The sequence below is a fragment of the Anomaloglossus baeobatrachus genome, chromosome 5 (genome assembly GCF_048569485.1).
Source record: "Anomaloglossus baeobatrachus isolate aAnoBae1 chromosome 5, aAnoBae1.hap1, whole genome shotgun sequence".
Classification (NCBI taxonomy): Eukaryota; Metazoa; Chordata; class Amphibia; order Anura; family Aromobatidae; genus Anomaloglossus; species Anomaloglossus baeobatrachus.
The window spans coordinates 493,716,598-493,742,106 of NC_134357.1; the positions used below are offsets into that span (position 1 = coordinate 493,716,598).

General features: G+C 45.5%; 2 protein-coding genes across 2 annotated transcripts; both read right to left on the minus strand.

The window, feature by feature from the left end:
• Window positions 1–244: 244 nt before the first annotated feature.
• Window positions 245–8,673, minus strand: LOC142312812 (E3 ubiquitin-protein ligase TRIM39-like). The gene is made up of 2 exons (XM_075351796.1): window positions 7,210–8,673; window positions 245–325 (listed from the first exon to the last, which is right to left on the minus strand). Exons 1-2 carry the CDS (start codon window positions 8,671–8,673, stop codon window positions 245–247), a joined length of 1,545 nt encoding a protein of 514 aa, XP_075207911.1.
• Window positions 8,674–18,987: 10,314 nt separating this feature from the next.
• On the minus strand, window positions 18,988–20,940 carry LOC142310395 (E3 ubiquitin/ISG15 ligase TRIM25-like). Its single transcript, XM_075347918.1, is given in 2 exon segments — window positions 18,988–20,731; window positions 20,733–20,940. Coding segments are annotated over 2 exon segments (1,560 nt in total). The 5' UTR covers window positions 20,939–20,940; the 3' UTR covers window positions 18,988–19,377.
• Between the last annotated feature and the right edge of the window lie 4,569 nt (window positions 20,941–25,509).

A 25,509-nucleotide genomic window follows, 5' to 3' on the forward strand; every position in this document is an offset into this window, starting at 1 on the left:
GCATGCAGTCCTATCTTGGATATCTGCCGAGTTATAAGTAAATTTGCCAAAGAAAGAGCTTAAACCATAATGGCATGTCATACAATGCGCACATCTGTCATTTCTGGATGTATAGCGCCATCTAGTGTTCATTTTATAAAAAGTACGCATGTGCACGTCTTGCAAGTTGAAATAAATTTTCATGTGTGTATAATAATATATATGTCCCTTTTGAAAATTACATTTGCTCTCATAGCTGGGATGGTCACATTTCAGTCTGGTTATAGGAACATAAAAGTATGTCCAAAACACATCCATTGCTGTTTGGGTTGCATGTTGTCAGTTTCTAGAACAGATTGGGAAAATAAAAATCATATCTATATCTATATCTATAATATATATTTTTTCCTGACCCCTGTCTTAGGCTGTGTGCACACGATGCGTTTTTTACCGCGGAAACGCTGCGTTTTGAACCGCAGCGTTTCAGTGGCAAATTGCATGCGTTCAGCTTTCCCAGCAAAGTGTATGGGAAAGCTGAAAAATCAGTGCACATGCTGCGTTTCTTTCCGCAGCGTTTTGGATGCCAAAAATCGGTGCGGAAAGAAAAGCAGCATGTCACTTCTTTTGTGCGTTGTGGCTGCGTTCTCTCCCCCATTGAAATCAATGATGTGGGGTCAGAACGCAGCCACAACGCATGGACCTGCTTTTTTGTTGCGGTCCGCGGCCTTTGTCGGCACGCCAGAACGCAGGCATTTACCTGGAAGTGAGGTCAAGAGGCTTCCTGTTGACCTCACTTCCTGGCAAAGCCCCCGGTGTCGCCAAAGTGCCCGCCCCGACCCCCCTCCCGAAAATCCAACATGGCCGCGCGCACAGTAGCGCATCGGCCGCCCTGCTCCTATGATTTCTGTCGCATGTGCAATAACACATGCGACAGAAAAATGCCCCCCAGGCCCTGCCCGTTCACCCCCTATTCCCCCCGGTGTCATACATACCTGTCCGGTCGCAGCGCTGATCCCCCGCGGCCCCCTCCTCCTTCACAGCAGACGCCGGCCGGTCACATGAGCAGAGCAGCTGACAGCCAGCACTGTGTTCAGTGTGAGCTGTGCTGGCTGCTCGCACTCTGCACCTGTGACCCGGGGAGAGTGGGTGCAGATTTTTGCACCCACTCTCCTCAAATGGAGGGTCTTCCCTCCTAGAAAATGGGGGATACGTTCCCTGAACGTGCCCCCATATTCTAGAAGGTCCAGAGGCGACGTGGGACATCCATATGGATTTCTGCGGACCCATTTTTTTTTATTAAATTGGAGAACAAGGGAATGATTTGGGGAGTGTTTTTTCTAATAAAACATTTTTTGTTGTCTTTTTTTGCTTTTGTTTACTGTCAATTAGTTATGTCGGGTGTCTGATAGACGCCGTGACATCACTAATTGCTGGGCTTGATGCCAGGTGACATTACACATCTGGTATCAACCCCATTTATTACCCCGTTAGCCAACGCACCAGGGCGCGGGATGAGTTGGGGCGAAGCGCCAGGATTGGCGCATCTAATGGATGCGCCACTTCTGGGGCGGCTGCGGCCTGCTATTTTTAGGCTGGGAAGAGTCCAATAACCATGGTTCTTCCCACCCTGAGAATACCAGACCCCAGCTGTCAGCTTCACCTTGGCTGGTGATCTAATTTGGGGGGACCCCACGTTATTTTTTTTTTTATTCTTTATTTATAAATAAAAAAAAAAACATGGGGAGCCCTCCAAATTGATCACCAGACAAGATGAAGCTGCCAGCTGTGGTTTGCAGGCTACAGCTGTCTGCTTTACCCTGACTGGCTATCAAAAATAGGGGGGACCCCACGCCATTTTTTTCATTTTTTTTTTTTTTTATTGGATAAATACTAAGCTAGGCACCCTTTAGTGCCACATGAAAGGTACTAAAGGTGCCAGCTTAGAATATGCAGGCGGGGGTAGGACGTTCTATATATTTGACATCCCTTCATCCATTGACGCTTTTTAGGCTGTGTGTCCACAATCAGGGTTTGCAGCGTTATGGGCGCTGAGTGTTTTCCCTGCGTCCATAACGCTGCGTTGTGCAGTAGAAGCACAGTGGAAGGATTTTTGGAGATCCCATGCCCACTGTGCTTCTTTTCTCCGCAGCATAAACTGACCGGTGGCGTGGCTTCCCGAGCCTCAGCATGTCAATTTATGCTGCGGAGACGAGAGTGTTCTCTGCAGGTAGCATAGAGCTCCACAGCAGCCTGAACCCAAATCGTGGGCATGGGCAGCTGCAGGAAGGCTGGCACTGTGTACTAGACGCCGTGTCGCTGGATCATGGCCACATAGCCTTAGGCCCCTTTCACACGTCAGTGATTCTGGGACGTTTGTGCTTTTTTTTAAACGTACCAGAATCACTGACATACGCAGACCCATTATAATGAATGGGTCTGCTCACACGTCAGTGATTTGTCACTGCACGTGTCTCCGTGCGGCGTACCCGCGTGTGCGTGATTGCCGCACGGAGACATGTCCATTTTTTTTCTGGCATCACTGATGTCCCACGGACCACGCAGTGGTGTGATCCGTGAAACACGTGCCAGACAAAAACGTGCTTTTAAAATAAAAAACATTTTAACTCACCCGGCTCCAGCGATGTCCTCTGCAGCCCGTACTCCCTGTTCCTTCTGTGCCGGCTCATTATTGTCGCGCATATTCATGATGCACGACACAGCCGACCCGGAAGCAGCTGCTGCGGGGGTCAGCGCCGGCCGGATGCTGCACCGCGGGAGCGATCAGCACCATGGAGAGCGGGAGCGGGTGCAGGTGAGTTAATCTCTAAGTGCAATCACGGGCCACGGAGAACGGAGCCCGGATTGCACTTAGACAACCCACGTGTGCCGTGATTCACGGCACACGGAGGGACATGTGCGTGTTTTACACGCCAGTGAAAAACGTCAGTGTTTTTCACTGACATGTGAAGCCGGCCTAAAAGTGAGAATATTGTTGCTACAGCAACATTTTGGGTGAAGTAGCTGTGGATTCAAAATGCTTAATATACTCCTGAATAAAATCCTTGATGGGTGCAGATTCCAAAATGGGGTCACTTGTGGGGGTTTTCTGACGTATAGGTACCTAAGGGGCTTGGTGCGCGAAGTTTATTTCAACTTTTCCAAAATTCAAATGGTGCTCCTTCCATTCCAAGCCCTCCCATTTATCCAAACAGAATGTGGAGAAGGAAATGACATCACAGGTTTTTTTTTCCAAAGGTCTGTGTTCAACCAACTTTATTATCACTGACAAGTCTTAAAAAACGCACCATGAAAAACGCATGAAAAACGCATGCGTTTTCGATGCGTTGTTTCTCAAAAAGCATTGTTTACAATTCTCCCCTCTGCCAGAGGGTGCGTTTTTTTCCGCGCGGAAAAAAAAGCAACGTGTGCACATACCCTTATACTCACCTGCTGCTGTCTTCATATTTTTCCAGTCAGTCTCCTGTGATTTGTGACCTGCTGGCAGCCCAAGTGTTTTATAGAGAGCCGGAGGTCACAGCTCAAAACAAGTCTATGCGAGCCTTAATCTGGCTCTCATAGACTTGTATTGGGAGTGTGTGATGGAACTTCTGACCAGATGCAGGACCTGAATGACCTCTCGAAAGGATGAAAACCTGGAAAGTGAGACTATAGCAGGGGGCTACATGTAAAGCTTGTCTCCAGTGCTGGGAAAAAAAATATATGTGCGTGCGTGCGCGCGCTGGAGTGGTGCTTTAGGTCCAGACAGTCCCGCCCCCACCTTATAAACAAAGGGTTCCTTCTGCTTCAGTTATGCTACAGATCAATTTTGTTCCAATGACAGAACAAACGGAAATTCCTGGATCCTACCTGCTCATATATGTCTAGACTATTAGTCCAGTAGAGGCAAGTCGGTTGGATATGGTGCCATCAAGAAAAGTCGCCTTGCTGTGGTTGATGAGCTCACAAGAATTGGCCAGTTTTTGTGTGAAGAACCTCCATTTTTCTAAGTACAGTATATTCTACATATCATTAATGCAGTTTACATTTCATATATTGTATGGTTGCAGAAGTCTTGGCGCTTAGAGAGGTGTGTGTGTGTCCATGCTTGCGTGCTACCCATAGACAAGATTGGGCCATGGGGACCTTGTTCTCATGGTCAGTGGACTCTACCGATTTATACATTTGGAGTAGTGATGAGTGAGAGCTTCCACATCTGGGTGCTCAATACTTGTAACGAGTAGTGATGAGCGAGCACCACCATGCTCCATACTCGTCATGAGCAGTCGAACGATCCGTACCAGAGTATAATGGAAGTCAATGGAGAACTTAAGCATTTTTCTTGAAGATCTTTCCCATTGACTTTTATTATACACTGTACACGAGTTGTGCCCATCCGAGCTTTTGACCGGTTTGTTACGAGAACATGGTAGTGCACGCTCATCACTAGTCCCACGTTTTTCCCTATCTATAGAATAGAGGTTAACTTGTTGGGGGTTCAACTGTTAGGAACATCGGAAGTAGCCTTGGTGCATTGCTACAAAGCAATATTGAGTATACAGGGTGTCCACCCATATACTGTCCACCGCCATTAACTTGAGAATGGCGGCAGCTATAGGCATAGAAGTGGTGTCTAGGTATAGTAAAGTAGCCATGCGCTACGCAATGAAACCACCTATAGCGCCACCTGGTGGAAAACAAGTTATCATTTTTATCTTGAAAACGGAACGAGATAGATAAAAAAATAGTGAATTACAAAGTTGTAGGGCATCATCAATTCAATACGAATCGACACCTTGCATACAGAAATGCTATGGTTAGAACGTGTAAAACTCACAAGGCTGCGGACGTGAAGCGATACCTCATGGACACCTTCCTACAAGTCATTGGGTATGGTGGCTGCATGGAGTGGCCTCCACTCTCACCTGACCTGACCCCATTGGACTTCATTCTGTGAGGTCACATCAAACAGCAGGTGTATGCGACCCCCTCCACCAACATTGCAGGACCTACGACGACGTATCACAAATGCTTGTGCAAACGTGTCACCTACCATATTGCACAACGTGCAGCAAGATACAGTATGCTGTCCAGAGTCCAGATGTGCATTGCAGCTGACGGTGGCAACTGTGAGCATCAAAGTTAAATGAGCGCCATATGCGTGACCAGCATTCAATGTTTTGGGGGGGTCATGGGTTTCATATCATAGCATTTCTGTATTCAAGGTGTCGATTTGTATTGAATTGATGATGCTCTACAATTTTTTTTAAATCACTTTTTTTTTTTCCTCTATCTCGTTCCGTTTTTGAGATAAAAATGCTAACTGTTGTTTTCCACCAGGTGGCGCTATAGGTGGTTTCAATGCGTAGTGCATGGCTACTTTACTATACCTAGACCCCACTTCTATTCCTATAGCTGCCGCCGTTCTCAAGTTAATGGCGGTGGACAGGACATGGGTGGACACACTATATTATGTAATAGAGGCGTATATTAGGAAAAATATTACCGGTATTGGGAAGCACTAGATCATATGAGAAGGGGTTTGATTAGTAGTGTGAAAACCTATTTAATGCAATAAGAAGATGAACAGACACATCCAGCACCACCAGTAGTCATTTATTTATTTTTCTTAGCATTATTATTCTAGAAAAACAGGACTTCAAAATGGCTATAGATCGTTTGTACACAGGCGTCCGTTGCACTGGCTCCCTGAAGATTTAGAGATCCAGAGAGAAGGGCGCTCTCTTAACACTAGAAGTCCCAGGAATTTCAAGCTCCATAGGGTTCCAATGGTAGAAATGTTAAATGACCCCTCTCTGGGACTTCTAGTGTTAGTTTGTCTGAGTTTAGGAAAACGTGACTGCTTTCTTTTTAATTTTCTTAAAAATAGCCCCATATCTGCCATGAGTTGTATTGTGTACTGCAATTGGTCTGTGTAGATGGATCCAAAATGACAACTCCTGTACAAGTAGCCGAATGTGCAGTTCTAAACCTATCTCCTATAGCAATGCTGGCCTTGTGTAACGCTGCAAAATAATTGGAATCAGAATGTGATACAACCTCTGTACCCCATATCTCTTGACACTAAAATAATCTTTTATCATATGGAACAGTCTTGGGCCAAGTTCAGATGTTTTATATTTCACGGTCCATTTACAGACCACTGTGCCCGGACTGACCACTGGTCTCATGACACTGCGAGTTCAGATCAGTTTGGACATTGGGGTCTGTGTACGGACCGTGAACCATATCCAGCCTACTGGACGATCCCTGCGTAAAATTATTTTGCCACTTCCTGAAATTTTAAAGGGGTTGTCCAACTCATTGGAAAAAAAAGTCATGAAAGAAGCTCTAACCCTGTTGCTTCTGCACGTGCCGCTCCTACGGTCCCAACTAGGACAAGAAACAACCATTTCCTATTGGTGATGAGCGAGCACTACCATGCTCAGGTGCTCTATAATCGCTAAGAGCAGTTGGATGCTTGGATGGCCACGACTCGAGTTCACGAGTACAATGAAAGTCAATGGGATCTCGCAAATTTTTCCTGGAAATATGCTTGTCTCCCATTGTCTTACATTATATTCGAGCATCCAACTGCTCTTGAGTATCTTGCACCTGAGCATGGTAGTGATCACTCATCACTACTTTCTATTCTTCACTCTCTGGGATGCTGATGCCTGTAAATGGTTGTGGTAATCAGGTGCTCACAAAGCTACAACTTGCCTACTTTGGCTACATTTATACAAAGAGAGCAGAAGGACATAATTGTCGTAACAATAGAAGGAACAAGGCGAAGAAGACCAGCAACCTAATGGCTTGATACAATTAAGAATGGCAGAGAAGACCCTGGTGGACCTATCTAAGGCTTGTACAAGATCGATCTACCTACAGAGTGTTCTTCCATCAAATCTCCATGGTTTGTGATCTAACTATAGGCCATTAAAGTCAGATGACGAGCAAAATGTAATTAGGTGTGCATGAGCACTTTTCCACCAGGATTAGAGACAATATGTTCCTTATAGCTCTTACTTTGAAAGGCTGCAAATGATTTTGACAAGTATTGTGCAGTCTAGTTGCGATGGATGACCAGTCTCAAATTGCTCTGCTTGCTCAATACACCTTTTTGTACAAAAACATTTTAAAAACCTTTTGAAATATATATATATTTTTTTTTTACATGACTTCAAGCAGATTAAATGGGTCCTATTGGTATACCTAGCTTCTAATCCTTACCCAGCCTGTATACACACCAAGTATAAGATGAAGGCTTTCAATAAAGGTGGTGCTGTAGGTATACAGGTGTCTTATCGGCTCACACAACTCATAAAAGCTTATTTGTCCAGCCTCGTAATTGAGGAATATCCCCAACCTCTGAGATGATGGCTTGTGGAGAACAGGGATGACCTTTCTGTGGTGTATAACAAAATATTGATTCAAGTATCTGCACAGACCCCACGACTTGTCACTGTGTCCAATCAGCGAGTGGTAGCCTTTCCTGGCAACACTGGGATAGGTTATTCCCAACCTCCAATTCCCGGTGGGACAGGTCTCCAATTCCAAAAAATGTCGACCAGAAGAGAAACTCCTGGTGCTTAAAACCTGGTTGTACTGAAACCTCTGTGGTAGTTTTGGGTGGCTCTGCTTGGACTCTGAAGCGGACACGCTTTTAAGGTCCCCAGTAATATGTAGATCATGAGATGCCGTGCTAAGGTCCAGCACAACATCCGGTGTCTGCTCAACATAGAAATCCTTTTTCGTACTGGTAACGATAGCCGAAAGGGCTGTGTGTAGTGTCGCTGAAATCACACCTACATCCAGAGCACTTCTGTCCTGATCAAGGACCTTCTCAATATCCCCCAAGTTATGTTTGACGGACTCCCATCTATGAAACACTGGCAAAGGCTCCATCATGGTACCCAGCTCCTCCATGTCCTTTATATCTCTGGACAGATTTAATATCTTGATCTCCAGCTCATGGATGAGATGACAGACTGACTCTTTGACCTGCTCCTCTTGGTTGGAGATGTCCTTTAGGATTTTGTGTTCCAGGGCATCTAGCTGTCTTCTGGTGTCTCTAAACAGTGCAACAACACTCCCGGTTAGTCCAGATGCTTTTTCTTGGGTTTCTGTTAGATGTTTCTGAAGGTCCTCGACTCTTTCCTCTGCAGCCTTTTTGTTTTCGGACAGTCTCTCAAGAACGTTTCTTAGGTTTTCTTTCCACTTGTCTGAGGCTTCAGTTAATGGCTCATCCTGGTGTCCTTCATGTTCCTCAGAGCAGATGAAAGCTGTGTCTTCTTCAGAGCCGTAATGTCTCACACATTTCTTGGGAGTGGAACATGTGAAGTTGAGTTTAGTGAAGACGTGCTCCTCAGACTTACTGTGGCCTCGCAAGTGGTTATCGCATAGAGAAGTGTTACAAGTCAAACAGGATATAACAGCTTGTAGAGGAGAAAAGGTGCAATCCGTACAGAAGATCTGATCTTCTTCACTCACAGGCTGTGCTGTCGGGAACACCTGATGTTCGGGAGACTCAACTCTGCACTCCGGACAGATATAATCTCCAGATTCCTCCAGGGTGTCCTGCACATCGATACAATCCTGGCAGAAATTGTGTCCACATCTCAGCCTTATCGGATCCTTGCAGATACTGAGACAAACGGAGCAAATGAGCTTATCTGCCAGATCAGCAGACGCCATTCTCGAAAATATTGAAGACGAGTTAAAAACGTCTCAGAAATCTAGTGGAGCGTGTTTTACCTTATTCCTATTCAGGGCGAGTCTGAAATGTCAGACCTCACCTTTTATGAATTATTATTAACTGGTTCTGCCCCTGGCTATAGTAGACTATAAATGTTTAATTGAATACACAAGCAGGAGAAAACTTTCATGTTCTCCTGTATAAACTTCCTATGTAGGATCTTTTTGGAATCCTATTAGCTATTGAGTTCAGAACAGTAGCAAGCAGAGAACGGACTGGTCCTGCAGACAAAGCTTGTGGGCCCTTTCCACAATCGTGATACATGTCAACAGTTACTCATGCTGTCCCTATAGATGTGTACCTGTACCGCCCCGCGCTCGGCTGCAGCCGAGCCGCTCTGATCCGGGCTCGTTGGTGGGTGGCTCAAGCGCCTTCTGACCCGGGGTCACTTTGCTCTGAAAGGGTGCTGGCGCTACTTAGGGGGGTGGTAGGTAGGTGTACGGCCGGAGCCGTGTTTAAGTTCGTGACGCCGCCCACGGGTTGTGGTGAAGGTAGACACCACCGCTGCAGTTGCCGGGCACCCGGGGTAGATGGTTATGCAGCAAGATGTTAACCCCTCCATGGGCAGGGATGATGGCCCCCGGACCCGTTGGGGAGAGTAGCTGGGTGGTGCATGGCCGGATGGCACTGTTGTACTCACTGTTATTGACACACACAAGTCTCTGGTAAACAAAGTTGATGGCGGTCGGTGCCGGCTGCGTCTGGTCCCCCACCCGGTTCGGTGGTCTTGGCCTTTCTCCTGCACCGTGTAGTGTATGTGTAGACTGCCTGCGCTTCAGCGACGGGAGTCCACTCCCCGGCTGTGTATGCCTGGAGAGCCCGTTTGCCCGCAGACGCTGGCCCGTGCGACCTCTCTGCCTGTGCGGTGGCTTTCAATCCCCCTCGGTGGGCTGTTGTCTTCAGTCGAGACTTGGGTGGGAAAGAACCAAAAGCCCAGACTGCAATCAGTCAATTAACTCAGTCCAGTTGGTTCTGGACCTCGTTTCAGGGTCTGAGTACCCCCCTGTGTGCTCTGGTTTGAGTCGGTTCCCCAGGTCGGTACCGGCGGGCCACTACCCTGTCCTGGTCTACCACGGTTCCACCGAACAGTCTTCCCGGCTCCTGCAGGCTAGGCCACCATCTGCCTCCTAGCCAAGGCACCAGGGCTCCAACCCCGGCACCTGTCACTGTCCTACAGGCCTGTCCTCCTCTATTGCTCAACGCTCAAACTCCACTCTACTCTCATCTGTCTGTGTTTCCAGCCTCAGGCCCTCTGGACTCGGTGGGCGTGGCCAACCGCCTAGCACTGCCCCCCTGGTGTGTCCATCAAGCTCTGAGGGAGGTGACTAGGTTTTATGGTTTGGCTGGTGTTACCTTATTGGGGGACAGGTGTTGTGCGGGGGTCTGTGACTACCTGGCTAGTCCAGGGCGTCACATACCGCCCCCGTGTCAGCGGCCGAGCGGAGTACCACCGCTGCTGTTGGGGCGCCCGGTGGCGGTGATATGGCAGCAAGGTGTTTAACCCCTCCGTGGGTAAGGGGGTTGTGCCCCAGGGCCCGGTGATGGTAGCGAAGGGGTGCCGTTGGGGAGGAAAGGGTTTCTGCGTACTCACTCAGTCCAAGAATACTGACACCGACAGCTTGTAAACCAGAACTCTGAGCACCGCTGCAGCAAGGAGGGAGCACGCCAGGATCCGTGCCCTTGGTGTTGCTTGTTAGCCTGTGATCTTTTCCGTGGCACCTTCTCTGTTTGGACCCTATAATGTGGAACTAGTCGGGTCCCGCTCACCCGTATGGCTAACGCAGTGATCTTGCTCTTAGAGTTCACGCTTGGGATTTGATGGACTGTGTTTTGGGAAAAATCCTATCCCCCTCGTTGCGCTAGTACCCCGATTTTTGTAGCGGGTGAAGGATGAATCTTGAAGACTTCACCCCCGTCGGGTAAATTACCAGGACGCTTGAAGCTACTTCCCGACCTAGGGTCTACGTACCCCGTTGTGTCCTGGCCCCTGCCCGGAAATGGCTCAAGGCCGCCGGCTGCCCTCATCGGCAATCCGTGCCCCTTGACACTATCCCCTGCTGTCGCGGGCGAAGGGGTTGGGAACGCCGCTCGCCTGGGATTCGCTGGTGCTCGGGTCCGGTGCTTCTGCTCCTCGGTGGCTCAAGCACGGGGCCAGACCCGGGGCTTGAGCAGCGCCTCCTCGCCCACGAGTGAAAAGGGGAGGTTAGTGGTGGGATGTCGGTCGTGACGCCACCCACGGGGTTGTGGTGATGGTTGGGCACCACCGCTGCTGGTGATGGTGGGGGCTCATCCGGGATCGGTGTTGTGGCGCAGCTTTGGTGTTAACCCCTCCGTGGGTAGGGGCGGTGTGTCCCGGGGCCCGATGGGGGTTGAGAGGGATGCTGCAGGGTACAGTGCTGCGGTGCCTGATGGCACTGGTGTACTCACAGTTAAACCACACAGTCACTGGTAAACTAAAAACTGCCGGTGTCCGCAGCCTTCGGTGCGGATGGTGTTTGGGTCCCTCTCACAGTGCAGCAGGATCCGGTTCTTGCCCTGCAGCCAGACGCTTCTTTTTCCTTCCCAGTCGGGAACAGGGAGCACACTCCCCTGCAGTGATCCGGGTCTTCCCGGGGTACCGGTGGGCCGCTACCCTGCCCCGGCTACCTCGGGCCCCTTCCTCACCCTTCCCTTCTTCACAGCAGCAAGGAGCTATCCTCCCCTGGTCTGCTCTCTTCACACTCCTCAAACACTGTGCTCTCGCCCCTCCCCCCTCCTGCTCAGTTTAGCTCTTACACTGGGGGGGATAGATTTCTAGATTTAGAATAGATTTCTAAAGGTCATCTACCATGCTTTAAAGTGTAGAAATAGTACCAAAATATAATTAAAAAACAAATGAAAATAAAAGCCAATGTTGTCTCAACAATCCAGTCTCCTCGAGTGACATCACAGGTGAAAGTGTGTGTGTGTGTGTGTGTGTGTGTATAATATATTTATTTTTTTTAAATTTTGCTTTAATCACTTTTTGTTTTAGCCTGTAAATGACATGAATTGTAAATGTTGGTTTTACGGTAGTACAGTATCCTATTCTAGTTTGCTCATTAATCAGGTGTACTATGAAGAACTGTGCTTTGTAATATCTTATAGCATTTTGCCTGCTGACATTTATGTAATATTTTGCTATTTAATTGAGTCTTTATTTTCATTTGGTTTTTAATTATTATATTTTGTTACTATTTCTACACTCTTTAAACTCTGTACATGTTCTATATTTCTATTTATGTAATCCTTGACAGGTTAGCACACAGAACCGGTCTTTCTACCAGCAGCTATACCATTTACGAGGAGCGCCAGTGTTTTATTGTTTGGGGTTGTTGGGTGTTTGGTTTTTTCCAAGCCCCCCCCCCCCCATCTCTAAAAGGTGCTATTGACACAACTTTCTCACCAAATGTCTCTAACAACCTTATCCAATCCACACAGACAAAAATTTACAGACATCTATGGTTTTATTTCTAAGTATAATTATAAAAAAAAATGACACCAGGAAAGTATTGAACACTTGAAGAAAGATGTAATAACCCATGGGAAATTAAAACCAGTTTAAATCTAATTGTAAATTAGAAAGCAATCCTACCACATAGTGAAAAATATCAGCTGGTTCAATTGGTGGCCTATAAAAAGGTCTCATTACAAAGATGCCACACAAGAAACCGCTCATGATCGGTAAAACCAGTGAGCTGTCTCATGACCTTCTCTACCTTATTGTTGCAAAACAAACTGATGGCATTGGTTACAGGAGAATTTCTAAACTACTGAAGGCTCCAGTGAGCACGGTTGGAGGCCATAATCCGGAAGTGGAAAGAACATAATTTCACTATGAATGATCCACGACCAGGTGCTTTCCACACGAATTCAGACAGAGGAGTGAAAAGAAATATCAGAAGAATTGTCCAAGAGCCAAAGATGTGGAGAGCTACAGAAAGACCTGGAATCAGCAGGTACAACGGTTTGAAAGAAAACAATAAGTAATGCACTCAGCCTCCATGACCCTTAGCGTATTCTTTGTATATAGAACAGGGGGTAGGATAGGGGAGGTAGGTTGGGTTATGTTTGATGTATAATTGTACTTTTAAAAAGTTATCTTATTTCATAATAATAAAATAAATCTCAAGATTTAGACAAGTTTGTGAAATACTGAGAGAATATAGTCTGGTCAGATGAGACCACAATGTAACTTCATAATACCATGCTTGAAGGCCAAAAGGCACTGCGTATCACCCCCAAAAAGCCATGTTAACAGTGAAGTTTGGAGGTGGGAACATCATGGTGTGGGGCTGTTTTTCAGCATACAGCACTGGCAAACTTCACATAAATGAAGACAGGATGAATGGAAAAATGTACTGAGACATTCTTGATAAAAAAAAATCTGCTGCTATCTACCAGGATGAAGATGAAACGAGCGTGGACCTTTCAGCAAGACAATGATCCCAAACACAAAGTCAAGGAATCTCTCTCAATTGGATTCATAGAGAGAAAATTAAAGCTGCTAGAATGGTCCATCAGTCACCAGACCTGAATCCAATAGAAAATGTATGGAAGGAATTAAAGCTCAGAGTTTATTGAAGGAGCTAATGAGACTTTCAGGATTTGAAGTGTTTGTGTGGAAGAATGACCCAATGTCAAACCTGAGCAATGCATGCCACTAGTTTCTCAATACAGGAGGACTCTTGATGCTTAATCACAAACAAAGGCTTTTCTATGAAGTATTAAATAATTTTCAGTTAGCATGTTCAATACTTTTTTTTTCCCTGTCTCATTTCTCGTCATTACACCACTAAATGTATGATGTATGCACATCTATGCTTTGATTTCTTTGCCTGTGTAGATTGGATTTGCAGTTACTGACATCTGGTGAAAAATTCAAGTCAACAGCACCTTTTTAAAAATATATTTATTTACAAAATAGTAGATGTGTTGAATATTTCACCCGCTGTGTAATAATAAAAAAGTGAGTTAGCTGTAAGGCATCGAATGTTCTCATACTCTACCTCTACTTTGAGTTAGGCCTCGATTCCACTTGCATTTTGCACGGACGAGTGCAATCTGATAAAATATCGGACCGCACTTGCACCAGTACAAAACTATGGGGCAGTGACCATCTGCGATTGCTTTCTCATACCCTATCAGCATGAGAAAAGAATTGCAGCACGCTGCGTTTAGCAGCGATTTCTCGTCTCACGCACACCCATACAACTCTATGGGAGCGTGTGAAACCTCGCACTACACTCGCATATCATCCAACCGCAGTGCGATGTATGCAGAGAGAAGAGGGAGAAAGTTCCACACACCCCCCCCCCCCCCTTCTCCGCAACTGTAACCCATTTACAAACGTTAGTGTGTCAAAAAAGTCATACAAATATTCTTAAAGGGAACTGGTAAGGTCCAATATGCACCCAGAACCACAAGCTAATCCCTGCCTAACTGTCCCTGTATCTGGTAGCATAGATAAAGGTATCTTTAGAAAAAGTATTTCTAAAGATCTTTTACCGTATGCTAATGAGCGAGGGGACTAGTCCCCTGGGCGTTAGTTCCCCTTGTCAGTCTGCTCCATTAGCATGTAAGAACACCCCTGTGGGCATGCTAATGAATGTGCAGCGTCAGGACGATCTCACCTCTCCGCTGCTATCACGTCTGAAACTGGATTTCAGCTCAGTGCTCATGACCTTGGAGTTGCCCAGATGAGGTAATCGCATTCACAAATTCAGATCACAAGTCCTTTTCGATTCATAAACTGCAAACCATTTCAACAGAAGGTCTTAATCGTGAGTCTGACCTTAATTTTTAGACTTTAAAACTCCATTCACAACTGCAGTATTATTCTACACTGGTGACACACGATTGCGGGAAACATTGGTTTCTTTACTACTCTAGAGCAGTGATGTGACTAGAGGTTGATGGGCCCCGGTGCAAAGTTTGCACCTAGGCACCCCCAACCATGCACAGACACTCTGGGTACGGAATAATGATGCCAACACTCTGGGTATAGGATAGTGTCGCTGACACTTGGCTCTTTCCCTCAGCATTAATGTTTCCCATGATCTGAAATCCCTCTTTCTATCAGCACCCAGGTTTCCTATGTTCTGATATCCATCTTGTCCTCAGTCAGCACACACCTTCCTCATGCTCTGCTATACAGCTTTCCCTCAGCACACAGCTTTCCCATGATATCAGAGCATGGGAAAGCTGGGTGCTGAGAGAAGATGTATAGCAGAGCATGGAAAAGGTGGATGCTGAGGGAAAGGGTCTCTTTCTCTCGGCACACAACTTTCCCATTCCATGCTTTTTATCTTTGTCCCCTCTCGTATATAGCTCTCCAAATACTGTAATGGCCCCACAACACAGCCTTCCATACTGTATATAGAAAAAAATTAAAAGAATGAGCTTTAGAAGGCCGTTCATATTGAAAAAATGCACCTTGAGAGTAAATATGCAAATTTATTAAAAAAATCACACAAGGGCACCGTCAAAACATGATATACAGGAGATAAAATTCAACAGTGATTGGATATAGAGAGACAGGGAAATCCCTATCCTGGGACATCTACAACATCCATATAATAGGCTTATCCATGAACACCACGAATAAATCCTCACACATGATCACCACATAGTCACAACATAGTCACACATGTTATAATCTAAACAGAACAGATCAGATCAAAGGTCCATATCATATGCGGTAACATGGAGTCATTCCTTACCCATAATAAAGTGCATGTACTGAGGTAGATATCCGGTGGGATGGGGGAAGCTTTTATCACTCCACACCAGGGGTCATTGGCTAGTCGGACACAAGGGGAGGACCAGAGGACTAGACTACCTAGTGGGAGGGGACAACTAGCAGTCTAGAGCAGTCGGTAGCGGTGTGGGAAGTGGAAAGACGTGCCTAGAGCTGGGTTGTGTAACGGTGACCTGGAGGCACAGGAGAGTGGTCGCCAGGGCAGGTACACCAGAGTACCAACTGGGAATAGGGCCCTAGGTCAGGTGACCGTTTCAGACGGCCTGGCAAATACTTGCACAGTGAGGGGACCTTCAGGGACCTCACTAAGGCTAAGTTCACACTTCCGTTGTTTTGCATCAGTCACAATCCGTCGCCTAGAGGAATTACGGTATCCTGCAAAATATTTTGCAGGAATCCTGTTTTTCCCCATAGACTTCTATTAGTGACGGATTGCGACTGATGAAGCTGCGTTGCATCCGCTGTGTCGCGGTCAGTCGTTTAACTGACCGCCAGGCGGGAGCAACGCAGCCTGTAACGTATTTTGAGCAGCGCGATCCGTAGGATTTTGCTGCGCATGCTCCCTGCCCCCGTAAGGCTACTTTCACACTTGCGTTGGATGGCTTCCGTTGCTATTGAGGAATTACAGTAACCGTTGTAGGAAACAGTTATATGCCTCATAGACTTCTATTAGCTACGGATAGCAACGGATGGTCTTGCATTGCATCTGCCCCGCGGCGCATCAGTTGTTTTGACGCTGACCGTCAGGTGGATGGAACGCTGCATGTAGTGTTTTTCTGCACTTCAAAAAAACGCAACCTGCAGGATTCCGTCGGCGTCCGTTTTTATAATGGACGCCTATGGTGGCGGATTCCGTTAGAATCCGTCATTTGACGGATTCCGTTAACGCATCCGTCTTTACACAACTGCGCGTGCTCAGATGTGTAAAGTCAAGGAAAAAAAACCTACAACGGATTGCGTTATTTTGTAAGATCCGTATCATCCGTTGTGCCACTATATGCAACGCATCCGTCACACAATGCAATGCTACGGATCCCGTCCAACGCAAGTGTGAAACTAGCCTAACCAGGATAAACATCGGGTAACCAAGCAATGCGCTTTGGTTAGTTACCCGATATTTACAGTGGTTACGGGTGTAGGGAGCCCGTGCTAAGCGGTGTATGCTGGTAACCAAGATAAATATCGGGTAACCAAGCAAAAAGTGCTTTGCTTTTAGTTACCCGATATTTACCCTGGATACAGTGTGCAAGGAGGCCGACACTTCCCTCCCGCACTCCGCATGTGTGTACACACACACACACACACACACACACACACACACACACACACACACACACACACACACACACACACACACACACACACACACACACACACACACACACACACACACACACACACACACACACACTTGTCCCCAGCCCTGCAGTCCCCGCTCCCCGCGGCACTGACATCCTCGGCTCCGCCCCCTCGTGCTCCGCCCCCTCCTACACTCCGCATGTACACACACACACTCACCTGTCCCCAGCCATGCAGACCGCGGCACTGACGTCCTCAGCTCCGCCCCCCCCCCCCGCACACAACGGCGTCCGACAAAGAAATTCTTTTCTTTGTCATGCGTTGTACAACGCATCAGTCACATGCGTCAAGCAACGCCTGTGACTGATGCAAAACAACGGAAATGTGAACTTAGCCTAACACACAGATCCGGGGGCACCAGCAGTAAAGCAAGGATCAGGGTTCCGAACACAGACTGGCCCTACAGGGTCCACACTGCCCGCCGTACGGACAAGGAAACTTCCACAAGAAGGGACAGTTGGGCCCCAAAATCGCTCCATGCTACGGGGACCCAACCACACTGAGGGCCGGGGACAGAGCAACCGAGTCATCAACTGGCACTGGAACTACAGGGACCTGAACCAGCCGTCCAAGGGTCAAGAGTGAGTAGAGACTGTTAAATACAACCCACGGTGTGGCCTCCCTTATTGCTCCATCATACGTCTCCCCGGGCTCAGCCCTACCTGCGGAGGGCCTACCACCACAGCTGCCATTACCACCAGCCCTAGGAGTAACCAACTCAGCAGCGGCGGTTCCCCAATATTAACTGCAACCTGCAGGTGGCGTCACACCAATGACTTTAATCTCCCCTGTAAATACTCCCCATTAAAAAGCACCCAGGGCACGGGACAAAAGTGACATTCTCTGGTGATACACTGCCCGGGACAGAGTACCCCATTCCCTGGGTGACACACACAACTCTCCTCTGATTGACGATGGATTGATGAAAAAGAAGCCACAATACCAAAACTTAACTATTTTACATGCATTTTTATATTTGATATATGTAGCCATAATTGCAAAGTTTTTTTATGTGATGACTTTTTGGATTTTCTATATTTTATTTTGGATATTTCAGGGAAACATTTGTTCGGATGGTAGATTGAATCATTCATATTGTGAGGTGCACTATTTACCGCACAGGGGAAGGCATGCTTTTAATTCTTCACGACCGATGATATACCTGTATGACTCTTTAAATATGGTCTCTCGTATTGCCGTGTTCAGAAATGCCCAATCTATCAAAATACAAAATCAATTCATCTGATTGGTACACGGTGTACTGAGGATACATTTCAAATGCCAAAATTACAGGGGTTTTTTTTTTTTTTTTTTTTGGTCGCCACAACATTGCACTAAAGTACAATAACAGACAATCCAAACATAGCATCTGTCAAAAAAATGGTGCAATTAAAAACACCAGCTCAAGAAGCAAAAAAAAATGCAGTCACCGAGCCCCATATCCTACAAAAGTAATGGAAAATGGTGACAAAAGGATAATTCTTAGATAAAACTATACATGTTTGGTATCTACCAACTTGTACTGACCTGGGAAATCCTAATGCTAGGTCAGTTTTTAAAAATAATGAACACAGTAAATAAAATTGTGCAATTGCAGGCGCTTTTTTTTTTTTTTCTATATTTTTGCAATTTCACCGCATTTGGAAAATATATATACATAATTTTTCTTTTTCCTTTTTCTTCCAGTACAATATTGGGCAGAATGGATGGTGTAATTTAAAAATATAGCTCGTTCCTCAAAGTAAAAAAAAAAAAGCACTTATGGCTCTTGAAAGAAGGGAAGGAAAAAACAAAAACGGAAAATCGGCAAGTTTTTGCTACCTCATCTGAGAGCAGTATAATGTAGAGGCAGAGACCCTGATTCCAGCGATATATCACTTATTGAGCTGTTTGCTGTCATTTTGATAAAATCAATGTTTTCTCTGGTGCAGATCTAGCAGTTATACAGAGCTGGACTACCTGACTGCGCTCCTAGTAGTCCTGTTATGATGATCTACTGCTGATTAATCAGTGATTTTTTTTTTTTTTTTTTTTTTTATCAAAACTACACTAAGCAGCCCAGTAAGTGACACATTACTGGAGTCAGAAAATCTGCCCTCATGTTAAACTGCTCTTAGATTAGGTGGCAAAAACCTGATGACAGATTCCCTTTAAGTGCTTTACTCGGACTTGCTTGCGCAGTGCGCGTCTGAAGCCTGCGATTGAACACCCGGAAAAGAAGCCTGCTGCAATGCGCGCAGGATAGAATGAGCGACGGGGACGACACTCCATGGTATCCTGCCCACAGGGGCGTGATACCACGGAAAGTATGGAGACGTCCATAGGGCAAGGCGCTGCCCCTGTGACCACATTCCCTGCTATTTACATACGAAATATAAAGGTAATTGTTTTTTATTACTTTCATATTATACAATTTTACAGCACAGGGATGGGTAGGGAGGTGTAATTAGGGCACACAAGCGTCTGCTGATAGGTCAGAATGCATATTCTAGGTGACAGGTTCCCCTTAATTGAGAATTCTTAACCAGCAGTCCTCCCAAATGAGAAAGGCAGGATACACTGGCTCGGTGAAGGTTGTTTTTACTGTGTGTAGGTGTAAAATGGTGCCACTTAAGTCATAAAAAGACAAGTGTCCGGCCTCATAATCCAGATACATGGCTATTGTCTGACTGGAGGGTATGTGAGGTATTGTTACACTTCTATTGTCATAATTAATGGAATACGTATTTTTAAGCCTACACAAACACCAGGATTTTTTGTTATTTCCAATTGCAGATGTTTGGCCTTTTCTCTCTATAGTGGCGTAAGCCACTCCTAACCTAAAGGTTCCAGTTCTTCTTGTTTCTACTTCCCAATAATGTTGCCCTGTAGAAAAACTTTTAGTACATAAAACTTGATGGAACTGAAATCTTGTTGGGGTGTTAAGGAGATTGTTCTGAACTACACAAGATGCAAATCTTAAGTCTACAGAAACATCTAAAGAGTTTGCTGCTGTCTCAACATCCAGGAAAATGTGCGGGTCCACCGGGATGTAGGCTCTCCTCTTTATACTGGTCACAATGTCCGCTAAGCCCTTGTACAAGGTGGCCGCGATCAGACCTTCATCAAAACCTTTTATAGACTGTAGGATGTCCATTTTCTCGCTCTTGTCACTGATCTCTCCTTTGGACGAACTTGAAGATCCTGCTTGTAAAAGAGCGAGTGGATCAGTCATACGGCACAACTCCTCAAGATGATGTATCTCTCTGGACAACTCGTCCTTCTTAATTTCCAGCTGACCAATCAAGTCAGAGACTGAGAGTGACGCTCGTTCCTCTTGACTGGAAATCTCACAAAATACTTTCTTCTCTAGTAAATCTAACTGCCTTCTGACATCTCTGAACACAGTGGTGATTTTATCCTTTAAGCAAGCTGCTTTTTCAGACATATCTGTTTTTAGGTCTTTCAACGTCTCCAAACTTCTCTTCATCTCCTGTCTCTTTGAGGTCAAGTGTCCAAGATGTTGCTTCAGGCTTTCCTTCTTCTTTTTGGAGGCCTCTGTCAGGGATTCAATCTGGTGTCCCTTGTGTTCTCCAGCCAGGCCACAAGAGAAACAAACACAGGTGGCATCCTTAGTACAGTAATACATGAGCACTTTCTCATGGGTGGAGCACTTTCGGTTCACCGTTGATGTGATGGGTTCTATCAGGATGTGGTCCGTTGACTTGCTGTGTACCTTAAGGTGGTCCTCACACAATGCAGCTTCGCACAGGAGGCATGACTTAACAGCTGCTACACTGCAATGAATGCAGTAAGTGCAAAAGATGTCCGCTGTCTTTCGTTCCTGCTGAACGGAGAGGAAATGCTTGGATATGTTACTCACTCGCATTCTTCTGCAGCGATGGTAATTCCTGAACCTCCTCTCTGCATTCAGGACATGTAAGACTTGAAGATCCAAGTTGTGCTTTACGCACATTCTCGATACACTCCTGGCAGAAGCTGTGTCCACATTTCAGACTTACAGGATCGGTATAGATGTTCAGACAGACGGAACAGGTCAACTCTTCTTTCATAGAAGCGGACGCCATATCCGAAGGTGTAGAAATGGGAATGAAGGAAATGTAGGGTACGACCTCTTTCACATATAGCTCCTGGAGGATAGAACTCCACCTCCTGTAAAGCATAAGTTTCGATTTCCTCCAAAAGGGTGTGGAGAGCTCTTAGCCAGTGGAATTTTTTTTTTTTTCTTTTAACTTTGATGTTCCTTGTACCTGTTGCATGATGGCTGAAAAAATAGAACAGGCAGTCTATGAATTTTATCTGTTGTATTTTGGTTGCCGTAGCCAACAAGTATGTTATGTGACTGGAGTCTGCAATATATCAGCGTTTGTGGCAAGTATCTATCCTTTTGTAGTAAATATCGGTACTTGTATGATTGTGACTGACTTGGGAACCTGTCACCAGGTCTTCCCCCTATAAGCCTGGGCCACCACCAGTGACCTCTTATATACAGCATTCTAGAATCCTGTATAGAAGAGCCCAGGCCGCTCTGTGTAGAACATACAAAAATCCCCTTTTATAATACTCTGGTCCGATGTGTGTTGGTGCTCTGGTCCGTTGCCTCCTATCTGCGGCAATCGCAGTCCTTCTTCTGAGGCCCGTTTCCATGACTTGTCCTACGTCATCCACACTGGCCGCCATTGAGGTCCTGAACAGGGCAGATCAAAGTACTGTAGTGTGCATGTGTGAAGCCCTGGCCTATCAGGTCGTCACAGGGTATTGTGCAAATCTGCCCTTTTTGTGCAATATCCACCTCCACCATGGTTAGGGGTCCCTAACCTATGGTGTTACCAAAACCAGCTAATAAAAATCCTAGGAACACTCTGCACCACACCCACCAGACACACTAGTGGACGGCCTGTGTGGAATAGGGTCGCCCACTTGGGAGGGTTTGTTAAGGGGAGGTCAGGAGTGTCGGTCAGTTTGTGTGAGGGAGAGAGAGTAGCGTTGGAGGTTAAAGAGAGGTCAGGAGCTGGGCTCCTTGGAAGTACTAGGTAGCGGATGTTGGTCTGGGCCTGGTAGGAGCTGGAACCCCAGTCGCAAGGGATCGTGACAAGGGGCACGGCGTTGTCGTGGAGGACAGCCGGCGGTCTTGTACAATCACCGGGCAGGGGCCAGGGCACGACTGGGTATGTGGACCTTAGGTCAGGGAGTATCGTCGGGCAACCTGACAATTTACCCGACGAGCATGGAGCCTTTAAGATCCGCTCTCCACCCGCTCCAAAATCTGGGTACTAGCGCAATGAGGGGGATAGGACTTTCCACAAATACGGCCCAGAAAATCCCAAGTGTGAACCCTGAGAGCAAGCTCCCACAGTTAGCCATACTGAGGAGCGGGACCCGATTTAGTTTCAAGCTATAGGGGCCAACTAGAAGAAAACAAGGTGCCAAGGAAAAGGTCACAGATCAACAGGCAACACCAACAGAAACTGGAGCCAAACTAGCTCCCCTCAGCGGTGTCCAGAACTTTGGTTTACGAAGTTGTCGGTGTCAGCTTTATGGACTGAGTGAGTACGCGAGTGACCCCCTACCTCCCCAACGGCACGGCCCTCCACCATCAGAGTCCCGTGGAGGGGTTAAACACCTAGCCGCCCACTCAATCGCCACCGGGAACTCCCAGCTATAGCGGTGTTACTCTATCTTACCATGTGTAAAAATGTTACCCCTGATGAAGCCACACATGGTGGCGTAACGCGTGGGGGAGGCGCACCCACACTTCCTCTCTCATTATTTACTCATCTGGTATTGTATTCAGGGCTGTGGAGTCGGAGTCGGAGTCGGAGCTCATTTTGGTGGAGTCGGAGTCGGAGTCGGAGTTGGTATAAAATGCACCGACTCCGACTCCTAAAATATATAAGAAATTGGGGACAGTAGTGCAATGCAGAATGTGCTGAATATTTTACTAAATAATAACATTTAGTATAATGCTTATATTTAAGTGAAAAATGTATTGTAGTACAATGTGAACATCAGACATTTAATTGTTTTTATGATACAATAATCAAGATATTTGGATAGAACATAAAATATTTATTGGAATACAACTTTAGAACACAAAAAACTAATAAATTGTAAATATGTAATATATATATATATATATATATATATATATATATATATATATATATATATATATATATATATACACAGTGTATATACACACAAGATATATATGTAATCTACTGTATATTACATAGTGTATTACATATTTACAATTTATTACAGTTTTTTGTGTTCTAAAGTTGTATTCCAATAAATATATTTTATGTTCTATCGAAATATCTTGATTATTGTATCATAAAAATTATTAAATGTCTGATGTTCACATACACATATTCATGTACTACAATAAATTTTTCACCTAACTATAAGCAATATATGTAGGAGTCGGAGTCGGAGCCGGAGCCGGAGTCTGAGTCGGTGCAAGAGAATTTGAGGAGTCGGAGTCGGAGTCGAAGGTTTGGCTTACCGACTCCACAGCCCTGATTGTATTGGCTCTCTCTGATCTGTACCATATTTATGTTAGTCCTACATTTGGTGACTATGTATTGCTGTATACTGTTCTCTGGTACTGTTATTTTTGAGCCTATGTGATTTATTCCATCTGCATTATTCCATGAGGTTTTAGTGGTGATGTGCTAAACTGTTCATGGGTGGATCACCCCTTTGATCTTTCCCAGTTTTAAGTGTTCTTAATAATATTTCTGTGTTATTAATAAACTTTTTCACACTTTTTGCATGCAACAAGGGACTCCTCTTGCTTCATTCCATTATTTTGGATTTTCCAGTACATGTTTGGTGTAGTTGTGCCCACTCTTTCCCATGTGTTGTGTTCTATGTTCTATGTATGGGTTGGAGCACACTTCCATAATCTATTTATTCAAGGTGGTGCCGTCCCCATTTGTTTCTTTTACTCTATCTTACCACACCACGGGTGGCGTAACAAACTATTCAACACAGCGTCGTCGTCCCCCTTTATTATTGAAGTGGCTACACACTCGCACTCACTCACCCAAACTCTATTGTATGAAGACTGGGATAGTGAAGCCGGCGGTGATTGGGCTCCGGGTGACCGAACACCCTCACATGAGCCCCGGTAACCCAATGACACCGCTGGAACGGCACCACACGGGAGGTTAGTATAAGATATTTTTTTTTTTTTTTTTATTGGTAAAACCAAGGGAATGAGAAGGGGTTGCTGAAGAAGTGGACAACCCCTTTTTATCTGTTTCATTTAACCAACGCTATTTGGTCAAACTATATTTGACTTTGTTCTTTCAATGACTCTCTAATTGAGTTGATGGTCCTGTATTTCTTGCTAAAGGGAATCTGTCACCAGGTTTTTTGCCACCTAATCTGAGCGCTGCATTGGTGAAGGAAAGGAGACTTTGATTCCGGTTGTCTGACTTATTGGGCTGTTTAGTGTAGCTTTTATAAAAATCATTGTTTAATTAGCAGGAGATTATCATTGAAGGACAACTTGGCGTGCTGCCAGGTAGTCCAGCAGCTGCATGAGCTTGTTGTAACCCTGCTCTATATTCAACTGCTAGATCTGCAGCAGAGAAAAGTTATTTTAGCAGAATGACAGCAAACAGCTCAGTAAGTGACACATCGCTGGAAACGGGGTCTCTGTCTAAACATTATGCTGCTCTCAAATGGGGAGTAAAAACCTGGTGACAAATTCCCTTTAATGAAAGTTTCCATGATGGTATGAGCCCGTACTACGATTGGATAACAATGTACTGTGACATACTGTAGTCTTGCATAACATCTTATGCCTAAATGAGGTACTTAAAGCACCACTCCAGCATGGTGGTGACGGTGGCGCTTTTTTATACATTATAATTACAGAAAGAAACAAAATTCCAGGTTACCGCTATGTGAATTTTTTTTTTTTTTTTTTTTTTTTTTTTTTTAACTTTGTATGACCCCAGAAGAAGGCTCCTCAGCCGAAACGCGTAGTCGTTTAATAAGTTTTGACAGATTATTTCGCTATTGCTATGTTCTCATGTTTTTAATATTTTTCAATACATTTTTTTTTTCTTTTTTGCCTACTTGCTGAACTTTTTTTTTGTTCACTATATAACGCTAAAAGTGCCCTTCTGTCCCAATCCAGGATCAAACAGTTTCTCGTCGGCACGTGCTCAGTGCTCTGTTCATGTTGCAGTCAAATTCTACAATTTAAATGGCGCCGTGTCAGCGCGTGTGCATACCGCCATCTCCGGCACCATTTTATTGAAGACCCTGTCTCTGCGTAGATCAGTTTGTTAAAGATGATCTTCACAGACAATGTCTTTAATAAAATGGCGCCGGAGTTGGCAGTATGCGCATGCGGTGACTGCGGCCTCATTTTACTGAAGAATTGAACTACAACATGAACATAGTACTGCGCACACTGGCCAAAGGGATGATTATGGCGATGGCTGCGGCGCAAAATTTAAATTAAGGGTAGCAAATCAGCCACAAAAGATTAAAAAGGAGAGTGTGTGTGTGTGTGTGTGTGTGTGTGTGTGTGTGTGTGTATACATAAATAAAAATTTATATAATATGTATCTAAAACCGGCATAATGTAGAGACAGAGACCCGGATTCCAGTGATG